Source organism: Ranitomeya imitator, chromosome 1 (assembly GCF_032444005.1).
Source record: "Ranitomeya imitator isolate aRanImi1 chromosome 1, aRanImi1.pri, whole genome shotgun sequence".
Taxonomy (NCBI): Eukaryota; Metazoa; Chordata; class Amphibia; order Anura; family Dendrobatidae; genus Ranitomeya; species Ranitomeya imitator.
In genome coordinates, this window is record NC_091282.1 from 423,380,590 (window position 1) to 423,406,375 (window position 25,786).

The 25,786-nt window shown below is 44.1% G+C and overlaps 1 protein-coding gene across 1 annotated transcript in view; it reads right to left on the reverse strand.

Annotated features, from left to right (window-relative positions):
- RORB (RAR related orphan receptor B) overlaps positions 1-5,879 on the reverse strand; it is a 352,234-nt gene extending 346,355 nt beyond the window's left edge. Inside the window, exon 1 of the mRNA XM_069763311.1 lies at positions 5,275-5,879. Coding sequence (XP_069619412.1) covers positions 5,275-5,281 — 7 coding nt within the window. The 5' untranslated portion in view covers positions 5,282-5,879. The remainder of the gene's footprint in view (positions 1-5,274) is intronic.
- Positions 5,880-25,786: the final 19,907 nt, after the last annotated feature.

A 25,786-nucleotide genomic window follows, 5' to 3' on the forward strand; every position in this document is an offset into this window, starting at 1 on the left:
GATGTATAAATAGATGGATAGATAATAGATAGATATGAGATAGATAGACAGATAGATAATAGATAGATACATATGAGATATATAGATAATAGATAAATAGATAGATATGTGATAGATAGATAGATAGATAGATAGATAGATCGATATTAGATAGATAGATAGATAGATCGATATTAGATAGATAGACAGATAATAGATAAATATGGAATAGATAGATATGGATAGATAGATAGATAGATATGGGATAAATAGATATATAGATAAATAGATAGATACAGGATAGATAGATAGATAGATAGATAGATAGATAGATAGATAGATAGATAGAAAGATAGATAGAAGATAGATAATATATAGACATGGAATAGACAGATAGATAGACGATAGATAGATATGGGATAGATAAATAGATACATACATAGATATTAGAAAGATAGATAGATAATAGATAGATATGTGATAGATAGATAGAAAATAGATAGATATGGGATAGATATATAGAGATAGATAATAGATAGATAGATATTAGATAGATATGGGATAGATAGATAGATATATTGATAGATATATAGATAGATAAATGATAGATAGATAGATAGATCTATAGATAGATTGATAGATAATAGATAAATATGGGATATATAGATAGATATTAGATAGATCTATAGATAGATGGATAGATAATAGATATGAGATAGATAGATAGATAGATAGATAGATAGATAGAAAGATAGATGGATAGATTGATGGATAGAGTGATATGGGCTAGATAGATAAATAGATAGATATGGGATAGATAGATCTGGGATAGATAGATAGATATGGAATGGATAGATAGATATATAGATAGATAAATAGATAGATATTAGATAGATATGGGATAGATAGATAGATATATTGATAGATATATAGATAGATAAATGATAGATAGATAGATAGATAGATAGATAGATAGATAGATAGATCTATAGATAGATTGATAGATAATAGATAAATATGGGATATATAGATAGATATTAGATAGATCTATAGATAGATGGATAGATAATAGATATGAGATAGATAGATAGATAGATAGATAGATAGATAGATAGATAGATAGATAGATAGATAGATAGAAAGATAGATGGATAGATTGATGGATAGAGTGATATGGGCTAGATAGATAAATAGATAGATATGGGATAGATAGATCTGGGATAGATAGATAGATATGGAATGGATAGATAGATATATAGATAGATAAATAGATAGATATGGGATAGATAGATGGATAGATAGATAGATAGATAGATATGGGATAGATAGATAGATAGATAGATAGATAGATAGATAGATAGATAGATAGATATGGGATAGATAGATAGATAGATAGATAGATAGATAGATAGATATGGGATAGATAGATAGTTATGGGATAGATAGATAGATAGATAGATAGATAGATAGATAGATAGATAGATAGATAGATAGATAGATATGGGATAGATAGATATGAGATAGATAGATAGATAGATAGATAGATAGATAGATATGGGATAGATAGATAGATATGAGATAGATAGATAGATAGATAGATATGAGATAGATAGATAGATAGATAGATAGATATGGGATAGATAGATGGATAGATAGATAGATAGATAGATAGATATGGGATAGATAGATAGATAGATAGATAGATAGATAGATAGATAGATAGATATGAGATAGATAGATAGATAGATATGAGATAGATAGATAGATAGATAGATAGATAGATAGATAGATAGATAGATAGATAGATAGATAGATACAGTAGATGCTATTTTATAGGTCGGCTGCCAACTAGGGCCAACATGAGACATATCCATAAGCTTCCACTCAAATGACCTGAACACCCAAACACTAATTTGTGTACATCTCAATGTAGCACACTTGGGCATCAGTTCAGATACCGTATACATTTATAATGGAAATAACTGATTGGATGACTGGAGAAAGTCTTACACGTCCATCTTACGTAATAGAATTATCTTGGTGTTCCAATGTATCTTCTATTGCTTTCCAGATAAACAGATGTAACATGGCTATGTACCATTGAGTACTAGAGTTAACATGGTGCACTGAGTTCACCTGTAGTCCTATGTAAAACTAGAGAAAAACTAAGCACTACTACACTACATCATGTTCATCAACGGAAAAAAATCACTCTTTTGATTCTGATTAAAAAAAATAAAAAAAATGATACTACTAGGCTAATAAAATCCCAGACATTATATAATGAACACAATTGAAAAGAACCTTGATGACGGTCTACCCATCTCATTATGTGTTTATAAAGAGCTATAAACGTAGTATTTGGGTATTTTGTTGCTATATATTTGGTATAGAAACTCAAAAATTAGTATTTAAAGAGATAATAATGGGATGAAGAGAATTTCTATTGGCCATGTCTTAAAGTGTCCTTCAAAATAAACGGAATACTTTACTTCCCCTTAGAACTGATATTTCCCAAGGCGTATGATTACAGCCATTATAAATCTATTAGACCTATGACATACAATATTAGAAGCTACCTTGATTTATACCTGTGAATGGAGTGTGAACCAGCATCTCGTTTTCAACACCATGGACCTCAGGTTCACCAGTGATCAGAACTGGTTGCCCCCAGAAGTGTAAATGAGTTACATTATCTCTCCATGTCTACCTATTACCATGCCACACATCTCTCTCACCATTCCCATTCAGGGGAGTTCAGACATGATCACTTGGCTTTGATGCCAAAGAAACTGTCATGATTGATGTTGGGCAAAATGCAATACAAGGAACAATAACAAGCGGTATCACATTTTTGCCTTCGACAGTATTTGTAACTCCACTGGCTATGAAAAAAAATCCTTGATGTTGGCCCTGGATCAAAATGTGGATGAATGTGAGCTCAAAGCTTTTGATACAATCCACTTGATTGCACACAGCAAAAAGAGAGATTTGTGTGAGGATGGGAAGGTGCATCAGAGAAGAACAATTGTCGCAAACAATCTAGCCATTACCTGAACATGACAGTAAGCCGTTATGGACAATATTTGGATAACATCACTAAATTACTCTTGCCTGATTATATATATATATATATATATATATTTAAATTTAAATCAGATTTCTATATGGATTGATCTGCAGATAGACCCTGCACACAGAGAGGAACAAGTTCTGTCCCTTTCGGCACTTATTAAAGAGTCTCCTGCCTATGAATCTGCCTCGGCTTCTTATGTCTCACGAGATCTTTTATCTTGTCCAGCACTTTGACAACCAATTTACTTGCGATCCTATTGATCAAGAACCAAACTTATGCTCAACTGGCAACATATTGTGCAACTCTGCAATTAAAGTGTGCAGTGACCACTGGAAACATCCCCCTATTTTCCTCTCTTTTCCTTGGCAAGTCATTTTTTTTCCTTAGCCAAGCAACAAAAATACAATTATCACTAAATCCAAATATCCTTTTTATTACTATAATTGCTTCAAAATCCCTTCAACTAAGCAACCTCACACTAATTTGTATGCATTATTCCAGAGATAAGTGCCAGATCAGCATCTTTCGCTGCTATTGTGATTGTGCTGGTAGGAAATAAATAAGTGTGGGACCCAGATTTTTAATTAGGAGCTAACAACTTTTCTGTAGTCTAAACAGTCACCTGATAATAGTAAAGTACATTAATACTAATGGCCAGTGATTTCAGTGCTTAATGAAATCAGGATACAGACAGTGCATAGGACAGGCAATTATTATCTTTGGGGACCAATTTTTGATGGTTTACGACACAGTGATTTTCTTATGAAATGAATTGGGGCATCTATGATTCTAAAGCGATCAGATACAGCCAACCGAAATCTATCCATCAATGGTAAAACTTATCTAATTTTTTGAAGTTGCGTAATTTTGTCATTACCAAATTATGACACGTTCTCGACAAGGTAAAGAGCCGTTATTTAGGACTCTATGACTCCTGGTTAAGAGAAGAATGTGGGAATATTGAACTGTTACATAGTGATAAAAAATATGAGATTATTGCTTTTAATAAAAGTCTGCTATGTGTATTCAGAGAGACATATACCTTATTTGCTGCCCTATAGCCTTGTGCTAGGTTACCGCCATTATGTAGTGTGCGCTTGTATAAGAAACTAGGTTATGATATCGGTAACGATTCACGTAATGATATTATGTAATGAACACCTGTCATAAAAATTAGTACATAACACAAGACAAAAGGGTAGAGAAATCACTCTTATAATCATATGTATGGGTATTACCATCTAGCCACAAAGTACTTTTGTTACTTCAACGCGTATTCTTCGAAGAACATACCCAAAGCATCTTCCATTCTGTAATAGATGTACAGAAACTATGGGCTACTTATAAAGTGCAATAATTGCCATCAGCAAAATAAGTAGTCTGGGTTTAGTACTCCAGCTTTTTATTAATTGTAACAAGTCTGTGTGCGCATCTCCAGACCCCCCATCCTTCCACACACAAACACCGCTCCAGTGGACATGTCTCCGCTTGGAGAGATCATGCTGCCAGTGACCTGGAAGAAGTGCCTGATTCAATTGGGATGCACAGACATAGAGAGATCCAACCTACAGAGTGCTCATAGAATGCAATAGATGAGTGTAGAACAGCAAGAAAGCTATTGTGCCAGGGGAGACTCTCTTTAAAAACACTTACTAGCCACTCAGTACATGAACTTAAGGGACTATCCCTTCCAGGTAAGTGATTGGATACAACCTGCAGATTTCAAGTGCTACCATAAACAACGTCCTTCCTTTTAGTGGCCATACACAGTGCAATTTTGGGGAAGAATTGGAAAAATATTGACCACATTGATCAAATATTGTACACTTTGTGCATTTCGCTTCATTTCTTTTTGACTATATTGGCCAACCAATACTGAGTAAGATACCTAATCTACGTTGCGAAATCTTTCCAAAGTATCAGACATAATGGGTCAATAAGCATTATAGAAATGTAGACAAAATCTGATCATTTAATTAAAATACTAATTAATGACAAGTTAGTACTGATTCTTTTTGGAGGGTTCATCATATCTTTAGAAAGAATTGCACTGCACATGGGAAGCGTTGAGGTCGCTAGACATAGTAATCATCCAACTACACAAAGTAATTCGAAAAATGCAATGCATGGAGACGGGGCACCGACCAACAGTGACGGGAAGAGAACCATAAACTATTGGGATGAACTCAAGTGTTGGCGCCCTCCAAGTGCCCGCTTACCTCGCATGGTGGCAGTGAGGCGACAGACTTCTCTCTCAGCGCAATCATGAATATCCGCGGATAGAGAGTTAGCAGACAAATCTCCTCGTAGAGACGGAGAGCAGCAGATCTAGTGAGCCAAGCATCCCTTCCTTCGTCCGTCGCTCTGCACGGCTTTCTTCCCCTCGCTCTTCTGTGACACCGCTCCAGATTTCTTTCTGATCACTTGCACGGATGAGGAGGGGGGCTGGATTATGCAATGGGAAGCAAGTGAGCTGCCATACACAACAAGCTAACCAAAGGCAGAGAAAAGGAAGAGAAGAAGCAGGGAAGAATGAGAGGCTGTGTGCAGGGAAGAGCATGTGGCTTTTCACATGACATCTGTATCTGTTAACTGTAGGTGCAACAACCACTAAGAAAGTTGAAGGGACATGACCATAGCAGGCTCATAATGCAAATCCTGTTTGCTGTGGACCAGTGGTCCGCCCCTCTACACAGGCTGGGGGCCGCCCGCCCATACAGGCTATAGAGTCTCAGTTTGTTCCTTCGCCTGACAGAAAATATGTTAACTCCGCTGCTGTAACAGATACATGAATGCAGTTATTTCATGTGGAAACATTCAAAACATCCTATTGTCTGCTCATATAACTATCCACATACCTCCCACCTGACCTCTTATGACTGACAGCTCTTCTTTTACGTCATAATACCCCAGTATTGCTTTCTCTGCAAATTGTCATTGTGTCGGCTGGAGTTCATATGACTATACAGATACATTCCTTTCAAGATTTGCAGAATATTTCACAAAACGCATATTTTACGTGGTTTAGTCCTTTGTCGGATTGTTTAAGTAGCATGTCACTGAGCCTGAGCAGAAATTGCAAATCAAGTATAAATGAGTTTGAGAACAGCGGGTGGCATATCATACCTCCCAGGTCTTAGATGCCAAAGGAAAACATGCAAGTGTGCTATAGGGTACATCAGCTAATTTTTTTTTGAGTCTCATAGAATCCTCTATAACATTAGTTCTCAGTGCCTGATACTATGCTTCCAAAATAACTGCTGCTAAAGCAACCCCAGCATTAGTAAAATGCTCCAGGGTGTCACTGTGTCCAAAAAATTTGACACCATATCCCTTGAACAAAATATTTACCAACAATGCACTGAATCAGCTGTAGTACAATGAGTGCCTGCCTGATATCTTAGCCACATGAGCCCAGTATCATTCACATCATCATCCTCCTTACTCCCAATCGGCCACTGTGTCTCCAAAGTCATTCATAGTGGATCACAAAATAAGTGCCAGTGCCAGCCATGATAGTCCCTAATTTTAGTCACCCACACAGTCAACCATAGCATTTGCAGAGTCAGCTACAGTATTCCTTGACTCAGTCACAGTGTTCCTTGTTGAAATAAGATTGCCCGCAGTAATCTAAGCTACCCTCAGTGCCAACCATAGTAACACGGTACAAGATATATTTCTTTCCTGAACCATAGTGCCGTCAGTTACAGCCATAATACTCAGTTTTAGCCCTTGTGCCAGAAAAAAAAGAAGCACAACTACCCTAATATCTCCCACAGTTCCCCACTGCTAGCTACAGACTGCTAAAAGTCTGCCACACTGCATTTTGAGTGCAAGACATGGTGCCACACAGGACAATGGTAGTGCTCCCAATGTCAGCCACAATGCTCAAGATTCGAATACAGCATCCTTAAAGTCAGTATATTAATATTATCTACTATATAATTGTCTAAGAGTCATAGTAACATAGTAACATAGTAACATAGTTAGTAAGGCCGAAAAAAGACATTTGTCCATCCAGTTCAGCCTATATTCCATCATAATAAATCCCCAGATCTACGTCCTTCTACAGAACCTAATAATTGTATGATACAATATTGTTCTGCTCCAGGAAGACATCCAGGCCTCTCTTGAACCCCTCGACTGAGTTCGCCATCACCACCTCCTCAGGCAAGCAATTCCAGATTCTCACTGCCCTAACAGTAAAGAATCCTCTTCTATGTTGGTGGAAAAACCTTCTCTCCTCCAGACGCAAAGAATGCCCCCTTGTGCCCGTCACCTTCCTTGGTATAAACAGATCCTCAGCGAGATATTTGTATTGTCCCCTTATATACTTATACATGGTTATTAGATCGCCCCTCAGTCGTCTTTTTTCTAGACTAAATAATCCTAATTTTGCTAATCTATCTGGGTATTGTAGTTCTCCCATCCCCTTTATTAATTTTGTTGCCCTCCTTTGTACTCTCTCTAGTTCCATTATATCCTTCCTGAGCACCGGTGCCCAAAACTGGACACAGTACTCCATGTGCGGTCTAACTAGGGATTTGTACAGAGGCAGTATAATGCTCTCATCATGTGTATCCAGACCTCTTTTAATGCACCCCATGATCCTGTTTGCCTTGGCAGCTGCTGCCTGGCACTGGCTGCTCCAGGTAAGTTTATCATTAACTAGGATCCCCAAGTCCTTCTCCCTGTCAGATTTACCCAGTGGTTTCCCGTTCAGTGTGTAATGGTGATATTGATTCCCTCTTCCCATGTGTATAACCTTACATTTATCATTGTTAAACCTCATCTGCCACCTTTCAGCCCAAGTTTCCAACTTATCCAGATCCATCTGTAGCAGAATACTATCTTCTCTTGTATTAACTGCTTTACATAGTTTTGTATCATCTGCAAATATCGATATTTTACTGTGTAAACCTTCTACCTGATCATTAATGAATATGTTGAAGAGAACAGGTCCCAATACTGACCCCTGCGGTACCCCACTGGTCACAGCGACCCAGTTAGAGACTATACCATTTATAACCACCCTCTGCTTTCTATCACTAAGCCAGTTACTAACCCATTTACACACATTTTCCCCCAGACCAAGCATTCTCATTTTGTGTACCAACCTCTTGTGCGGCACGGTATCAAACGCTTTGGAAAAATCGAGATATACCACGTCCAATGAATCACCGTGGTCCAGCCTATAGCTTACCTCTTCATAAAAACTGATTAGATTGGTTTGACAGGAGCGATTTCTCATAAACCCATGCTGATATGGAGTTAAACAGTTATTCTCATTGAGATAATCCAGAATAACATCCCACACAAACCCTTCAAATATTTTACCAACAATAGAGGTTAGACTTACTGGCCTATAATTTCCAGGTTCACTTTTAGAGCCCTTTTTGAATATTGGCACCACATTTGCTATGCGCCAGTCCTGCGGAACAGACCCTGTCGCTATAGAGTCACTAAAAATAAGAAATAATGGTTTATCTATTACATTACTTAGTTCTCTTAGTACTCGTGGGTGTATGCCATCCGGACCCGGAGATTTATCTATTTTAATCTTATTTAGCCGGTTTCGCACCTCTTCTTGGGTTAGATTGGTGACCCTTAATATAGGGTTTTCATTGTTTCTTGGGATTTCACCTAGCATTTCATTTTCCACCGTGAATACCGTAGAGAAGAAGGTGTTTAATATGTTAGCTTTTTCCTCGTCATCTACAACCATTCTTTCCTCACTATTTTTTAAGGGGCCTACATTTTCAGTTTTTATTCTTTTACTATTGATATAGTTGAAGAACAGTTTGGGATTAGTTTTACTCTCCTTAGCAATGTGCTTCTCTGTTTCCTTTTTGGCAGCTTTAATTAGTTTTTTAGATAAAGTATTTTTCTCCCTATAGTTTTTTAGAGCTTCAATGGTGCCATCCTGCTTTAGTAGTGCAAATGCTTTCTTTTTACTGTTAATTGCCTGTCTTACTTCTTTGTTTAGCCACATTGGGTTTTTCCTATTTCTAGTCCTTTTATTCCCACAAGGTATAAACCGCTTACACTGCCTATTTAGGATGTTCTTAAACATTTCCCATTTATTATCTGTATTCTCATTTCTGAGGATATTGTCCCAGTCTACCAGATTAAGGGCATCTCTAAGCTGTTCAAACTTTGCCTTCCTAAAGTTCAATGTTTTTGTGACTCCCTGACAAGTCCCCCTAGTGAAAGACAGGTGAAACTGCACAATATTGTGGTCGCTATTTCCTAAATGCCCAACCACCTGCAGATTTGTTATTCTGTCAGGTCTATTAGATAGTATTAGGTCTAAAAGTGCTGCTCCTCTGGTTGGATTCTGCACCAATTGTGAAAGATAATTTTTCTTGGTTATTAGCAGAAACCTGTTGCCTTTATGGGTTTCACAGGTTTCTGTTTCCCAGTTAATATCCGGGTAGTTAAAGTCCCCCATAACCAGGACCTCATTATGGGTTGCAGTTTCATCTATCTGCTTTAGAAGTAGACTTTCCATGCTTTCTGTTATATTTGGGGGTTTGTAACAGACCCCAATGAGAATTTTGTTACCATTTTTCCCTCCATGAATTTCAACCCATATGGACTCGACATCCTCATTCCCTTCGCTAATATCCTCCCTTAAAGTGGACTTTAGACAAGACTTTACATAGAGACAAACCCCTCCTCCTCTCCGATTTTTACGATCCTTTCTAAACAGACTGTAACCCTGTAAGTTAACTGCCCAGTCATAGCTTTCATCTAACCATGTCTCGGTTATTCCCACTATGTCAAAGTTACCTGTAGATATTTCTGCTTCTAGTTCTTCCATCTTGTTTGTCAGGCTTCTGGCGTTTGCGAGCATGCAGTTTAGAGGATTTTGTTTTGTTCCAATCTCCTCACTGTGGATTGTTTTAGAAATGTTCTTACCTCCCTTCTGAGTATGTTTTCATGGGTCGTCTTTGTTCGAGTCTAATGTTTTTCTTCCCGTCCCCTCTTCTTCTAGTTTAACGCCCTCCTGATGAGTGTAGCGAGTCTTCTGGCGAATGTGTGTTTCCCAGGTTTGTTGAGGTGTAGTCCGTCTCTGGCGAGGAGTCCATCATACCAGTAATTCACACCGTGGTCCAGGAATCCAAATCCTTGTTGTCTGCACCATCGTCTTAGCCAGTTGTTTGCATCAAGGATCCTGTTCCATCTCCTGGTGCCATGCCCGTCTACTGGAAGGATAGAAGAAAAAACTACCTGTGCATCCAGTTCCTTTACTTTCTTCCCCAACTCTTCAAAGTCCTTGCAGATTGTCGGTAGGTCCTTCCTTGCCGTGTCATTGGTGCCAACATGTATCAGAAGAAATGGGTGGACGTCCTTGGAGCTGAAGAGCTTTGGTATCCTATCGGTCACATCCTTGATCATCGCACCTGGAAGGCAGCATACTTCTCTTGCAGTTATGTCCGGTCTGCAGATGGCTGCTTCGGTGCCTCTCAGTAGTGAGTCTCCCACCACCACCACTCTTCGTTGCTTCTTGGCTGTACTTTTTGCTGTCACTTGTTGCTGTGTGCCCTTTTCTTTTTTGCTTGCTGGTATTGCTTCATTCTTAGGTGTGCCATCTTCATCCTCTACAAAGATTTGATATCGGTTCTTCAGTTGTGTGGTTGGTGATTTCTCCATGGTCTTCTTGCTTCTTTTGGTCACATGCTTCCACTCATCTGCTTTTGGAGGTTCTCTGACACTTTTTGCACCTTCTGTGACCAGTAGAGATGCTTCTGTTCTGTCTAGAAAGTCTTCATTCTCTTTGATGAGTTTCAAAGTTGCTATTCTTTCTTCCAGACCCCGCACCTTTTCTTCTAAAAGGGCCACTAGTCTACACTTCTGACAGGTGAAATTGGATTCTTCTTCTGGTCGATCTGTGAACATGTAGCACATGCTGCAGCTCACCATGTAGGTTGTCACATCTGCCATGTTGCTCCTAGATCCTGCTGACTTGCTGTGTGTTTTCCTTCTTGTGTAATCTACTCAGCCAAGCTCTCTTGCAATAATGTCCTACAGGCAAAAATTCGCGCGCCGTAAGGTGCGCGGTTTGGTGATGCTTTCGAAGCAGCTGGTCCCGGCTGTACCCAACGATCTTCTAGCTTAGGGAGACTTCGCTTCTCCCAGAAGGCACCTGGAATATGCAAATTAGCCTCCTGAAGCTTGAATCCCTGGTTTGGTGATGCTTTCGAAGCAGCTGGTCCCGGCTGTACCCAACGATCTTCTAGCTTAAGGAGACTTCGCTTCTCCCAGAAGGCACCTGGAATATGCAAATTAGCCTCCTGAAGCTTGAATCCCTGGTTTGGTGATGCTTTCGAAGCAGCTGGTCCCGGCTGTACCCAACGATCTTCTAGCTTAGGGAGACTTCGCTTCTCCCAGAAGGCACCTGGAATATGCAAATTAGCCTCCTGAAGCTTGAATCCCTGGTTTGGTGATGCTTTCGAAGCAGCTGGTCCCGGCTGTACCCAACGATCTTCTAGCTTAGGGAGACTTCGCTTCTCCCAGAAGGCACCTGGAATATGCAAATTAGCCTCCTGAAGCTTGAATCCCTGGTTTGGTGATGCTTTCGACGCAGCTGGTCCCGGCTGTACCCAACGATCTTCTAGCTTAGGGAGACTTCGCTTCTCCCAGAAGGCACCTGGAATATGCAAATTAGCCTCCTGAAGCTTGAATCCCTGGTTTGGTGATGCTTTCGAAGCAGCTGGTCCCGGCTGTACCCAACGATCTTCTAGCTTAGGGAGACTTCGCTTCTCCCAGAAGGCACCTGGAATATGCAAATTAGCCTCCTGAAGCTTGAATCCCTGGTTTGGTGATGCTTTCGAAGCAGCTGGTCCCGGCTGTACCCAACGATCTTCTAGCTTAGGGAGACTTCGCTTCTCCCAGAAGGCACCTGGAATATGCAAATTAGCCTCCTGAAGCTTGAATCCCTGGTTTGGTGATGCTTTCGAAGCAGCTGGTCCCGGCTGTACCCAACGATCTTCTAGCTTAGGGAGACTTCGCTTCTCCCAGAAGGCACCTGGAATATGCAAATTAGCCTCCTGAAGCTTGAATCCCTGGTTTGGTGATGCTTTCGAAGCAGCTGGTCCCGGCTGTACCCAACGATCTTCTAGCTTAGGGAGACTTCGCTTCTCCCAGAAGGCACCTGGAATATGCAAATTAGCCTCCTGAAGCTTGAATCCCTGGTTTGGTGATGCTTTCGAAGCAGCTGGTCCCGGCTGTACCCAACGATCTTCTAGCTTAGGGAGACTTCGCTTCTCCCAGAAGGCACCTGGAATATGCAAATTAGCCTCCTGAAGCTTGAATCCCTGGTTTGGTGATGCTTTCGAAGCAGCTGGTCCCGGCTGTACCCAACGATCTTCTAGCTTAGGGAGACTTCGCTTCTCCCAGAAGGCACCTGGAATATGCAAATTAGCCTCCTGAAGCTTGAATCCCTGGTTTGGTGATGCTTTCGAAGCAGCTGGTCCCGGCTGTACCCAACGATCTTCTAGCTTAGGGAGACTTCGCTTCTCCCAGAAGGCACCTGGAATATGCAAATTAGCCTCCTGAAGCTTGAATCCCTGGTTTGGTGATGCTTTCGAAGCAGCTGGTCCCGGCTGTACCCAACGATCTTCTAGCTTAGGGAGACTTCGCTTCTCCCAGAAGGCACCTGGAATATGCAAATTAGCCTCCTGAAGCTTGAATCCCTGGTTTGGTGATGCTTTCGAAGCAGCTGGTCCCGGCTGTACCCAACGATCTTCTAGCTTAGGGAGACTTCGCTTCTCCCAGAAGGCACCTGGAATATGCAAATTAGCCTCCTGAAGCTTGAATCCCTGGTTTGGTGATGCTTTCGAAGCAGCTGGTCCCGGCTGTACCCAACGATCTTCTAGCTTAGGGAGACTTCGCTTCTCCCAGAAGGCACCTGGAATATGCAAATTAGCCTCCTGAAGCTTGAATCCCTGGTTTGGTGATGCTTTCGAAGCAGCTGGTCCCGGCTGTACCCAACGATCTTCTAACTTAGGGAGACTTCGCTTCTCCCAGAAGGCACCTGGAATATGCAAATTAGCCTCCTGAAGCTTGAATCCCTGGTTTGGTGATGCTTTCGAAGCAGCTGGTCCCGGCTGTACCCAACGATCTTCTAGCTTAGGGAGACTTCGCTTCTCCCAGAAGGCACCTGGAATATGCAAATTAGCCTCCTGAAGCTTGAATCCCTGGAGTCACTTCCGTCTGTCTGTCTGTCCTTCTGTCACGGTTATTCATTCGCTGATTGGTCTCGGCAGCTGCCTGTCATGGCTGCCGCGACCAATCAGCGACGGGCACAGTCCGATTAGTCCGTCCCCTACTCCCCTGCACTCACTGCCCGGTGCCCGCTCCATAATCCCCTCCACTCACACAGGGTTAAAGGGACACTGTCACCCCCTCCAGCCGTTATAAACTAAAAGAGCCACCTTGTGCAGCAGTAATGCTGCTTTCTAACAAGGTGGCTCTTTTAGTTTTTGCTTCTGTTATTCCCTCAATAAAGCGTTTTATAATTTTCTTCAAATACCTATCTTTGTACCTGGAGGCAGGTCTGAAGCCTCCTCTGTGAAGTGCCCAACTGCCGTCAGTCATCTCTTCTGGGGCGATGGTCGCCGCCCCCTGCACGCTGTTCTTCTTAAATCCGGCGCCTGCGCTGTGCGTGCCTGCCTGGGGCAGGCGTAGTGTTCAATGGCCGTCATAGCTCAGATGCCGGGTTCCTGACTGCGACTGTGCGGGCAGTGCGGCCACCCTGTTACTGAATACCCGCCTCTCACTGTGTTATGCATTATGCACAGTGCGGGGCTGGGATTCCTGGGCAGATTCCTGCACAGACCGACGCTGGAAGGCAGGGAACCTGGGGGAGCGTCTGACAAACGCAGTGCTCATGCCCAGGAATCCCAGCCCTGCACTGTGCATAATGCATAACACAGTGCGGGGCGGGGATTCAGTAACAGGGTGGCCGCACTGCCCACACAGGCGCAGTCAGGAACTTGGCATCTGAGCTATGACTGCCAATTCTCAATGTGCCTGCCCCAGGCAGGCACGCACAGCGCAGGCGCCAGATTTAAAAAGAACAGCGTGCAGGGGGCGGCGACCATCGCCCCAGAAGAGATGAGTGACGGCAGTTAGGCGATTCAAAGAGGGGGCTTCAGACCTGCCTCCAGGTACAAAGATAGGTATTTGGGGAAAATTATAAAACACTTTATTGAGGGAATAACAGAAGCAAAAACTAGAAGAGCCACCTTGTTAGAATGCAGGATTACTGCTGCACAAGGTGGCTCTTTTAGTTTATAATGGCTGGAGGGGGTGACAGTGTCCCTTTAATGGCAGCGGTAACGGCCCGCGGTGTAATGCACTCCGTTACAGCTGCTATTAACCCTGTGTGTCCCCAACTATTTACTATTGATGCTGCCTATGCAGCGCCAATAGTAAAAATCTGTCATGTTAAAAATAATTAAAAAAACCTGCTATACTCACCCTCCGCCGCTTTTCCCGCTCCTCACCACGCTCCCGGGACCGCTCCATTGCAAGCGGCAGCTTCCGATCCCAGGGATGGTGTGTGACAAGGACCTGCCGTGAGGTCACGGTCATGTGACCGCGACGTCATCACAGGTCCTGCTCATACCAGCCCTGGGACCAGAAGCTGCAGCTTTCAATGAAGCGGTCCCGGGAGCGTCGCGAGGAGCGGGAAAGGCGGCGGATGGTGAGTATAGCAGGACTTCAACGGGCCTTCGGAAGGGGAGTATATGTTGTAGGGGTTCCACTCACTCAGCTGCGACGGCTGACACTCAGGAGGCATGTTCCTTTAAAGTTCACTGGGTTTATTGCTTCATAAATCATATGGCAAAACAACAGAAAGCAAATAGCCTTTGGTTCAGGCAAAGAAAAACAAGTGTCCAGTTCATCCGGCTCAGTCCTGAAGCCGTAACACACTCAGGAGGGTTTCACCTCCACACATATCTGCTGTGTAAAGCATTAGCCAGTCTTATATAGAGCTAACCACACCCAGTAACCCATCACATGATTAGCCATGTGGTCTGACATCACCACAGGTCCTGAAACACATATATATACAAGATTATGTGCAAGAAAGAAATACTCCGGGCTACATTACAGCAACAAGGCACTTATTTTCACAGAAAGAAAAATTATACAACCTTGGGTGTATATAGAAGAGCTCACAGAAAAAATCCCAAGAATTAAAAGTTAACCTTTATTGATATAATCTTATAAAAGTATTAAATACCAAATATGTGCACAACAACACCATCAGCAAGATTAGCAACATACCATAGGAAAAGCCAAGATAGTGCCAATCCCTACAATAGACTAAAAAAACACCCTACCTAACAGCGGAGGTTGGCACCCTATAACACCTGCGCAATGGCGCCCCCGCTCCTCGTCGACTCTCCCTGCTAACCCTAGTGGGCCCTACTGGGACAGGGAATAGAAAAAACAAATATACAGTGCCTTTCTGAAACAGATAGTGGGTCAATAGCAATTGCCCAAATACCCTATCTCGCTAACTGCACTACAACTTCCTATCCGCGGGGGTCGGCACCCTAATATAATGCTAATGGTGCCCCCGCTCCACGATGGCTACACTAGTCTGACCCTAAATAAAAGAGTAGGCAGGATGTTATACAAATATATAAGAGCATATATCAAGAGGATAAATGATACCCGATTGATAATAAGGTGTCCTTTTCGTATACACAGTGCTGATCATTCATACTCCACATATCCTAAGGTTGTCTAAATTGGCATATGTGTAAAAAGAGATCATGAAGTTCAGTGACTTGCGGGTAAAATGATCTCCCAAACTTGAATGTCAATGGTCCAGAGTATAAGCACATACTAAAGAAACACAATCCTCCTGAAGCCTTTTGACCCAAATCAAATCAGTATGGTCATTAAAACATAACATAACCACAATACTCCCTTCCCCAAACTCAACGCGTTTCCCCTCCGCATATAACAGGAGGTTCATCAGGAGTTTATCAGATACATGTAAAGGGTTACTTAGCTTCCTTCATAAATGGTGCAGGTGAACCAAATAGTCTGTACCACCATCGGGACGATCCCTCATGGATATGGTGATTTGGGTCAAAAGGCTTCAGGAGGATTGTGTTTCTTTAGTATGTGCTTATACTCTGGACCATTGACATTCAAGTTTGGGAGATCATTTTACCCGCAAGTCACTGAACTTCATGATCTCTTTTTACACATATGCCAATTTAGACAACCTTAGGATATGTGGAGTATGAATGATCAGCACTGTGTATACGAAAAGGACACCTTATTATCAATCGGGTATCATTTATCCTCTTGATATATGCTCTTATATATTTGTATAACATCCTGCCTACTCTTTTATTTAGGGTCAGACTAGTGTAGCCATCGTGGAGCGGGGGCACCATTAGCATTATATTAGGGTGCCGACCCCCGCGGATAGGAAGTTGTAGTGCAGTTAGCGAGATAGGGTATTTGGGCAATTGCTATTGACCCACTATCTGTTTCAGAAAGGCACTGTATATTTGTTTTTTCTATTCCCTGTCCCAGTAGGGCCCACTAGGGTTAGCAGGGAGAGTCGACAAGGAGCGGGGGCGCCATTGCGCAGGTGTTATAGGGTGCCAACCTCCGCTGTTAGGTAGGGTGTTTTTTAGTCTATTGTAGGGATTGGCACTATCTTGGCTTTTCCTATGGTATGTTGCTAATCTTGGTGATGGTATTGTTGTGCACATATTTGGTATTTAATACTTTTATAAGATTATATCAATAAAGGTTAACTTTTAATTCTTGGGATTTTTTCTGTGAGCTCAACAAGGCACTTATGTGGCACATACCTCCCATCGACTACACACCCTTTAGCCATGCTACATACCTCCCCCCTCTGCCTAAAGCCGTGGGGCTTGGCACTTTCCCCCACTAAACAAGGGATTCTTGATAGGGCATCCGCATTACCGTGCAGCTTTCCGGCCCTATGTTCCACATGGAAACTGAAGTCCTGCAGGGCTAAGAACCAACGGGTGACTAAATTTACGTCCCAGCAGATAGTACCGTAATGTGTCCACTGCCCATTTTATGGCCAAGCACTCCTTCTCAACAACTGAGTAGTTCTTTTCAGATGAGGACAGCTTCCTACTCAGATAGAGAACAGGATGCTCCTCCCCATGTAGTTCTTGGGAAAGGACTGCTCCCACCCCAACATCTGAGGCATCTGTCTGAAGAATAAACTCTTTCTTGAAGTTTGAGGCCATCAGAACGGGTTGCTTACACAAAGCGTTTTTCATTTCTTGGAAGGCTGACTCTGTTTCTTCGGACCACTTAACCATTACTGATTTTGTCCCTTTTAGCAGGTCAGTCAGAGGCGCAGCCAGCGTGGTGAAGTTTGGGATGAACCTCCTGTAATATCCCACGATTCCCAGGAAGGCTTTAACTTGCTTCTTGGAAACTGGTTTTGGCCATGTTTGAATTGCCTCCACTTTACTGATTTGGGGTTTTATTTCCCCATGACCCACTTTGTATCCAAGGTACTTAGCTTCTTCTTTACCCAAGGCACACTTCTTTGGGTTTATTGTAAATCCGGCCTCTCTTATAGCATCAAACACCGCTTGGACTTTCTCCAGATGACTCTCCCAGTCCGGGCTAAAGATGATGATATCATCTAGGTACGCAGCAGCGTAGGCATTATGGGGTGCAAGGACTCTATCCATAGCCCTCTGGAAGGTCGCCGGAGCTCCCTGTAGGCCAAACGGCATCCGGACATACTGGAAGCATTCATCAGGTGTCGAAAAGGTCGTCTTCTCCTTGGCTTCCTGTGCCATGGGGATCTGCCAATACCCCTTTGTTAAATCCAAGGTGGATATATATCTGGCGTGCCCAAGCCTTTCGATGAGCTCATCAACGCGGGGCATGGGATAAGCGTCAAACTTGGAGACCTCATTCAACTTCCGATAGTCGTTGCAAAACCTCCACTCTCCATCAGGTTTTGGGACCAGGACAATTGGGCTCGACCAACCGCTCTTGGATTCCTCAATGACTCCAAGCTTCAACATACGCTCCACTTCCTTGGAGATAACTTCTCGACGAGCCTCAGGAATACGATAGGGCTTCACGTTCACCCGCACATGTGGCTCTGTCAGAACCTCGTGCTCTATGACCTTCGTGTGTCCTGACAACTCTGAAAACAGGTCCCTGTTTTTCTGGAGTAACTCCCGGCACTGCTGTTTCTGGGTCTTCGATAGCGTCTCTGCTATAGTAACCGCTCCAACCTCACCTTCTGGGTTGCTTAACAACGATGGAGTTACTGTCGGCTCTCTCTCTTGCCACGGCTTGATGAGGTTGACATGGTAAACTTGGAATGGTTTCCGTCTTCCTGGTTGGTGAATTTTATAATTTACCTCACCAAGTTTCTCGACAACCTCATATGGCCCTTGCCATTTGGCCAAGAACTTGCTTTCCACCGTCGGAACTAACACAAGAACTCGGTCTCCCGGATTGAACTGCCTCACTCTTGCAGAACGGTTGTATACCCTGGCCTGAGCTTCTTGTGCCTGGAGAAGGTGATCTTTCACGATAGGCATCACCTTTGCAATCCTCTGCTGCATCAGGGCCACATGCTCAATGATGCTTCTGTGGGGCGTGACTTCGGCTTCCCAGGTTTCCTTGGCTATATCCAGGAGTCCTCGTGGATGTCGGCCATATAGAAGCTCAAACGGTGAGAACCCTGTGGAGGCCTGTAGAACTTCACGAATGGAAAACATCAGATAGGGTAAGAGACAATCCCAGTCTCTACCGTCTTTCTCTATAGCTTTTCTCTGCATGCTCTTCAGTGTCTTGTTAAATCTCTTAACAAGACCATCTGACTGGGGATGGTACACCGAGGTCCTCAACTGGGAGATTTTCAGGGCTTTGCATAACTCCCTCATCACCTTGCTCATGAAAGGTGTACCCTGGTCAGTCAGGATCTCCTTTGGCAGACCTGTCCGGGAAAAGACATGGACCAACTCGCGGGCTATGCTCTTTGAGGAAGAATTTCTCAAGGGAATTGCCTCAGGATAGCGTGTGGCATAGTCCAGGATGACTAATATATACTGATGGCCCCGAGCTGATTTAACTAAGGGACCGACCAAGTCCATGGCAATTCTCTCGAACGGTACCTCAATAATGGGCAGTGGCACAAGGGGGTTCCGGAAATGAGGAGTGGGAGCAGTTAGCTGACATGTAGGGCAGGACCTGCAATAGTTCACTATTTCCCAGTGACACCCAGGCCAATAGAACCTCTGCATAACCCGTTCCTGCGTTTTTTCCACCCCTAGGTGTCCACCCAAGATATGTGAATGGGCCATGTCAAACACATTCCGCCTATACGGACCCGGCACTAGCAACTGCTCTACCAACTCCTCCCTTATTTTTGTGACCCGGTACAACAACTCCCCACTCATCAGAAAATGGGGAAATCTTGTGTCTGCCCCCGGCTCCTGTACCACCCCGTCAATAACTGTGACATTATTAAAGGCTTCCCTCAGAGTGGGGTCCCTATGTTGGGCAGTCCCAAAATTTTCACCGGATACCTCTAACTCCAAAATGTCAGATGCTGGGGACACTTCCTCCTCATCCCCAACCAGAACACAAAAAGGAAACCTGTCTGTCTCTGGGTGTGGCGACACCCTTCCAGGGTTCATTGGTTCCCTACTCTTGCTAGGGAGCTCAGAACCTTTCCCCCACAAATCCCAAAACAAACAGAAATCCCGGCCAATAATTATAGGGTGCAACAAGTCCTGAACAACGCCGACTATGTGGGATTCAGTGCCATATGCCGTTTCAATGTCCACCCTGGCCATAGGGTAGTCCTTTGCATCACCATGTATGCACCGCACTCCAACCTTCTTTCCCGGGAGCAGATGAAGAGGAAAAGTGGCCCTCACCAGGGTCACTAGGCTCCCCGAGTCTAACAGTGCCGTTACTGCTCGACCGTTCACCTTTACGGGACACGCTTGAGGTCCCTCGTTGGGCGGAGAGTTCACACTGCAGGCTGGATACGCAAAGTATGAACAACGGCGTCCCATGCTGCAGTCCATCTGCTCAGTGGTTTGGGAACAACGGGCAGCTATATGTCCTGGCCTGTGGCACCTCCAACAAATAATATCACCCGTGGGGACCTTGGGCACCACCTCCCCCGCCCTTTGTGACCTTGGACGCACCACCCCTTTTTGGGACTCAGCTGCCTTCTGGGACCCCCAGTACGGCATGGGCTGCCTCCCGAAGGAGCCTTCCAACCCTTGGTATCTCTCAACCAGTCCGATCAGCTCGTCAGCATTCTGGGGATCACCCTGGGCAACCCAAGACTGTATAGGCCTCGGGAGGGAATGTACAAACCGATCCATCATCACCCGTTCTACCATCTTTGCAGGAGTAGATGACTCTGGCTGCAGCCATTTCTGGACCAGGTGCAACAGATCAAACATTTGGGAGCGAGGTGGTTTGTCCCGGTGATAGGCCCAGCCGTGAACTCGCTGTGCCCTGACAGTCAGTGTCACCCTCAAACGTGCGAGAATCTTGGCTTTCAATTTGTGATACTCTTTGGCATCCTGCAAGGTCAAGTCATAGTACGCCTTCTGGGGTTCTCCTGTCAGGTATGGTGCCAATACCTCTGCCCACTGCTCTGGCGGAAGTTTTTCCCTCTCAGCGACCCTCTCATCGTCATCACAGGTCCTGCTCATACCAGCCCTGGGACCAGAAGCTGCAGCTTTCAATGAAGCGGTCCCGGGAGCGTCGCGAGGAGCGGGAAAGGCGGCAGATGGTGAGTATAGCAGGACTTCAACGGGCCTTCGGAAGGTGAGTATATGTTGTAGGGGTTCCACTCACTCAGCTGCGATGGCTGACACTCAGGAGGCATGTTCCTTTAAAGTTCACTGGGTTTATTGCTTCATAAACCATATGGCAAAACAACAGAAAGCAAATAGCCTTTGGTTCAGGCAAAGAAAAACAAGTGTCCAGTTCATCCGGCTCAGTCCTGAAGCCGTAACACACTCAGGAGGGTTTCACCTCCACACATATCTGCTGTGTAAAGCATTAGCCAGTCTTATATAGAGCTAACCACACCCAGTAACCCATCACATGATTAGCCATGTGGTCTGACATCACCACAGGTCCTGAAACACATATATATACAAGATTATGTGCAAGAAAGAAATACTCCGGGCTACATTACAGCAACAAGGCACTTATGTGGCACATACCTCCCATCGACTACACACCCTTTAGCCATGCTACAATGTTTATTTATTTTTTGTAAGTCTCTATACTACGTGGCTCTGTGCTGTATACTCCGTCGCTGTGCAATATACTATGTGCCTGGGCAATATACTACGTGACTGGGCAATATACTACGTGGCTGGGCAATATACTACGTCACTGGGCAATATACTACATGGCTAGGCAATATACTACGTGGCTGGGCAATATACTACGTCACTGGGCAATATACTACATTGCTGGGGAATATACTACGTGGCTGGGCAATATGCTATGTGACTGGGCAATATACTATGTTGCTGGGCAATATGCTACGTCGCTGGGCAATATACTATGTAGGCTGGGCAATATACTACGTGGCTGGGCAATATACTACGTGACTGGGCAATATACTACGTGACTGGCCAATATACTACGTGACTGGGCAATATACTACGTGACTGGGCAATATACTACGTAGCTGGGCAATATACTACGTGGCTGGGCAATATATTACGTGGCTGGGCAATATACTACGTGACTGGGCAATATACTATGTGACTGGGCAACATACTACGTCGCTGGGCAATATACTACGTGGGCTGTGCAATATACCACGTGGACATGCATATTCTAGAATACACGATGCGTTAGAATCGGTCCACCATCTAGTATATTATATAAATGAGCACATCGATTCAATACAAAAATGTGGTGAATTTTAAGAAATTGACTGGGATCAGCAAATTTGAACTATTTTTGATATGCCAAAATTGGCAAACAAATGCCTGTCACCATTTCACATATTACAAAACAAAGGCCCGTGTAACGCAGGTGGGTGAAGACCCACTGCACCACGGGCCTAGCTTACCCTGGAGGAGGCATGATTAAGAGTCTATCAAGAATTCACTAGAGCCTCTGAAATATAGGATAGGCTGGGACTCTGGTAGACACCAGGTACCATTTCAGGGCAGTCCGTGGGACTGCAGCAGTTGACCCACGGATCAAAGCAGGTATACCAGGTACAGTAGGGGTGAGACAGAAGCACGGTCAGACGGTCTAGGGTCAGGGCAAGCAGCACGGGTTCAGAATACTAAGCCGAGGTCAGGAGCAGAAAGGTCAGGAAAAACGGGTAGGCAAGCTGTGTCAGACAACAGTAGAGGCAATACAAAAGAGAACCTTACAGGAATCTAGGCAAAGACTGAAATAGAACCTTAGATCAGGTGAGGAGTGAAGGGATGAGTTATGTAATATAGCACTTGCTGGTTGGTGATTCGCTGGGGAATCCAAACCCTGCAGCACAAGGCAGGGTTAAATTCCTGCAGGATCTGGCTTTGCTCCCTCTATAGACCTGTGTAGACAACAGGGATATGCAGCAGAGTTGAAAGTGCTGCATGAACTCAGCATGGCAGCCAGATTTGAGGATAAGCAGAGTGACGGATGCAGTGAGTAGCATGGTGGCAGGAACGCATGTGATACGCTGTGACAGTACCCCCTTACGCGCTTCCTCTTTTCAGCCATACCGACAAAGACTGTTCTTAAGAATGGCAGGGGTGCAGACGTTCTCAGCAGACTCCCCATAACACTCTTCAGAGCCAAAGTCCTTCACTTTAAACACATCCGAGGGAATCACAGGGACAGGAGGAAACAACAGAGGCAGAAAGGACCAAGGAGACCTGTTTCTGGAGAGCTTGCTTATGTCCACATTGCCTACCAGCGTGAATTTGTGTCCCCTAAACAGGCTTCTCCTCCTCCTAGCCAAAGGAACAATGGTTTTACTCACAGGAATGTCCATTTGATCCAACCCAAGCAGGGTAAGGGATGTGTTGTAATTGCTCCTCTGAAACAGTCGTATCGAAGAGTCGAAACAAGACATGAGCCTCAGGCAAGGGCAGAGGAAACATTAGACCACAGGATGGAGAGGAAGGCCCAAAGGCACAGAAGGCGGAATCTTGGGCACAATCTTGACAAGGAAGTTGGTAGCAGAATACGGTCCCCATTGAAGCACCTGGCTGGTGGGCCAACCAAAGTGCAATAAATGTCGACAAAACAATGGGAGACTTAGAAGAACAGAGTTTACAGACTTGGGTAGCATGTAGAAAGAAGTTTTTTAGGAATGCTGAGTTCTGATCTGCAGGGTGGCTGTCAGTGTGATATAATGAATAGATTCTTCCAGGAGTTGTCTGTCAATGACAGGGCTTATCCAGCTGTTGTGTACGGAGCTGAAGGTGCCTGACCAGATCCAGATGGATAAAGTTGCCTGTGGAGCAAGAATCCAGATAGGCTGCCATGGAGAGGGGATTCTCCTGCAAGGACAGAGTAACTTCGATCACCAGTTTTGGGAGCTACCTCTCTTACCTAGGGTCAATTCTCCGACCAACCCTAGAAGGGGGGGTTCTCTGGGCACTGAAGGACATAATGGGCTTTGCCATCCCAGTACATGTACACGTTGTCACAATAAGGGCAGCACAGTGGCCCAGTGGATAGCACTGCAGCCTTGCAGCACTGGAGTCCTGGGTTCTAATCCCACCTTGGACAACATCTGCAAGGAGATTGTATGCTCTCCCCGTGTTTGTGTGGCTTTCCTCCGGGTACTCCGGCTTCCTCCCACATTCCAAAGACATACTGATAGGGAATTTTGATTGTGAGCCCCATCGGGGACAGCGATGATAATGTGGGCAAAACTGTAAAGCACTGCGGAATATGTTAGCGCTATATAAAAATAAAGATTATTATTATTATACCTTTACTGTTGTTCTTGTAAAGAGAGTTTGGCTTGCTCTACCTGCATGGAATCTCTGGCCAAAGGTGGTGCTTGTGGCAGCAAGGGTCACTGAAAGGTTGGACCTGACCTGGGAGGTTTTCTGAAAAAAGAAGACCACTATGCTCCCAATTGGGATTTGCCCAAGCCAGGGCTTGTTTGTACAGCAGAGAGAATATGAACACAATCTTGGTCTGGTCCAAAGGAAAAAGATAAGCATGGAGAGTGAAGTGGATCTGGCACTGGTTTATGAAGCTGCAGCTTTCATTGAGGTTTCCATCAAATCAGGACAGAAGTGGAAGCTGGAGCATTAACCGCTTCACCAAACACTGGAACTCCTGGCGACTTCCCTGGAGACGATGTCAATCGACAGAGTGCACACAGGTGGACAAATCCTGTAGAGTAGTGTCCATCACAATAATTGCCTGCATCAGCTAATCTTAACTAGAGATGAGCAAACCTTTCAAGGTTCGGTTTGGTTCAGTGAACATCCTAATTTTCGCCAAATGGTACGTTGAACTTACCCTAGCTCAATTTAATTCAATGAAAGGTAAAACAAATGCATAGACAACACCTTCAGGGGACCAAAACACTGCCAAAACAGCTCAAATTAGTGGCATCAATTTACCCAGAGTACAATTAGCATAATTGCGCAGCATGGATGAATGGGTCAGGGCTTGGACCAGAATTTCTATCTAAAATTTTGATCGGTAGCAGGTGGATGAATGACAGGTGTAGGCCTAATGCTCCAAGATCCCTGCCAAATTCATTCAACACGCATGAAGAAGACCCAACTTGGAGTCCAAACATTTCCAAAAATTAGGGGCAGATCAAAGGAAAATTGTCATCAATTGACCCACAGTAGAAATTTTATAACGGAACAGCAGAAGTAAGCCATGGGCCATACATGAGGCATCAGGGTCTGGGCCAGCATTTGACTTGAAGTTTCAATTAAGATGGGGTGGGTGAGGAAGTAGTGTATCCCTTCTTTGCTCGGGGCACTGAAACCTCATGCAACAGCTCAAACTGGGTTTTTGCTCAGTCACACTCAGGTCCAAAAAAAGTCAGTTTCGTAAACTACTTTTGGTAGAAAAATTTAAGGATAGTAACACAGGTAGCTGACTGATCAATTCACCCACAGTATAAATTTTAGAATTGCACAGCGGCAGTCAACATAGGCCATGCATGATGTATTCAGGTCTGCGCCAGCATTTATAGTTTTTAATTTAAGTCTAAATTAAGATGAGGTGGTTGAGGGAGCGGTGTAAACCTTGTTTGCTGTGAGCCCTGATACCTCATGCAACAGCTCAAACTACCTTTTTGCTCAGCCACACTCAGTTGGCACCAATATCAGCTTGGTAGACCTCAAATATTATAAAATTTTAAGGAGAGTAACTCAGGTAGTTGATTGAAAGTAAGTGCAGGCCTTCCGGTCATGGCGCCCTACTGCTACAGGTTATACACATGAAAGAGACGCAACTTGGAGTGCAATCATTTCAAAACATGATTTCCACACACCACTAAATTGGCATCAATTTTCCCAGAAGAGAAATAGTATAATGTGCCTCTGGCACCCCTTCCACCACAGGCAACACACCAGATGTAGACCCAGTTTGGAGTCTCCACCTTTCAAAAAAATTGTTTGTAACAGCAGCATTAGTCACAAAGTGCAATAACGCAAGATCAGTGCATGACACTGAAAACGGCACCATTGCCTAGTC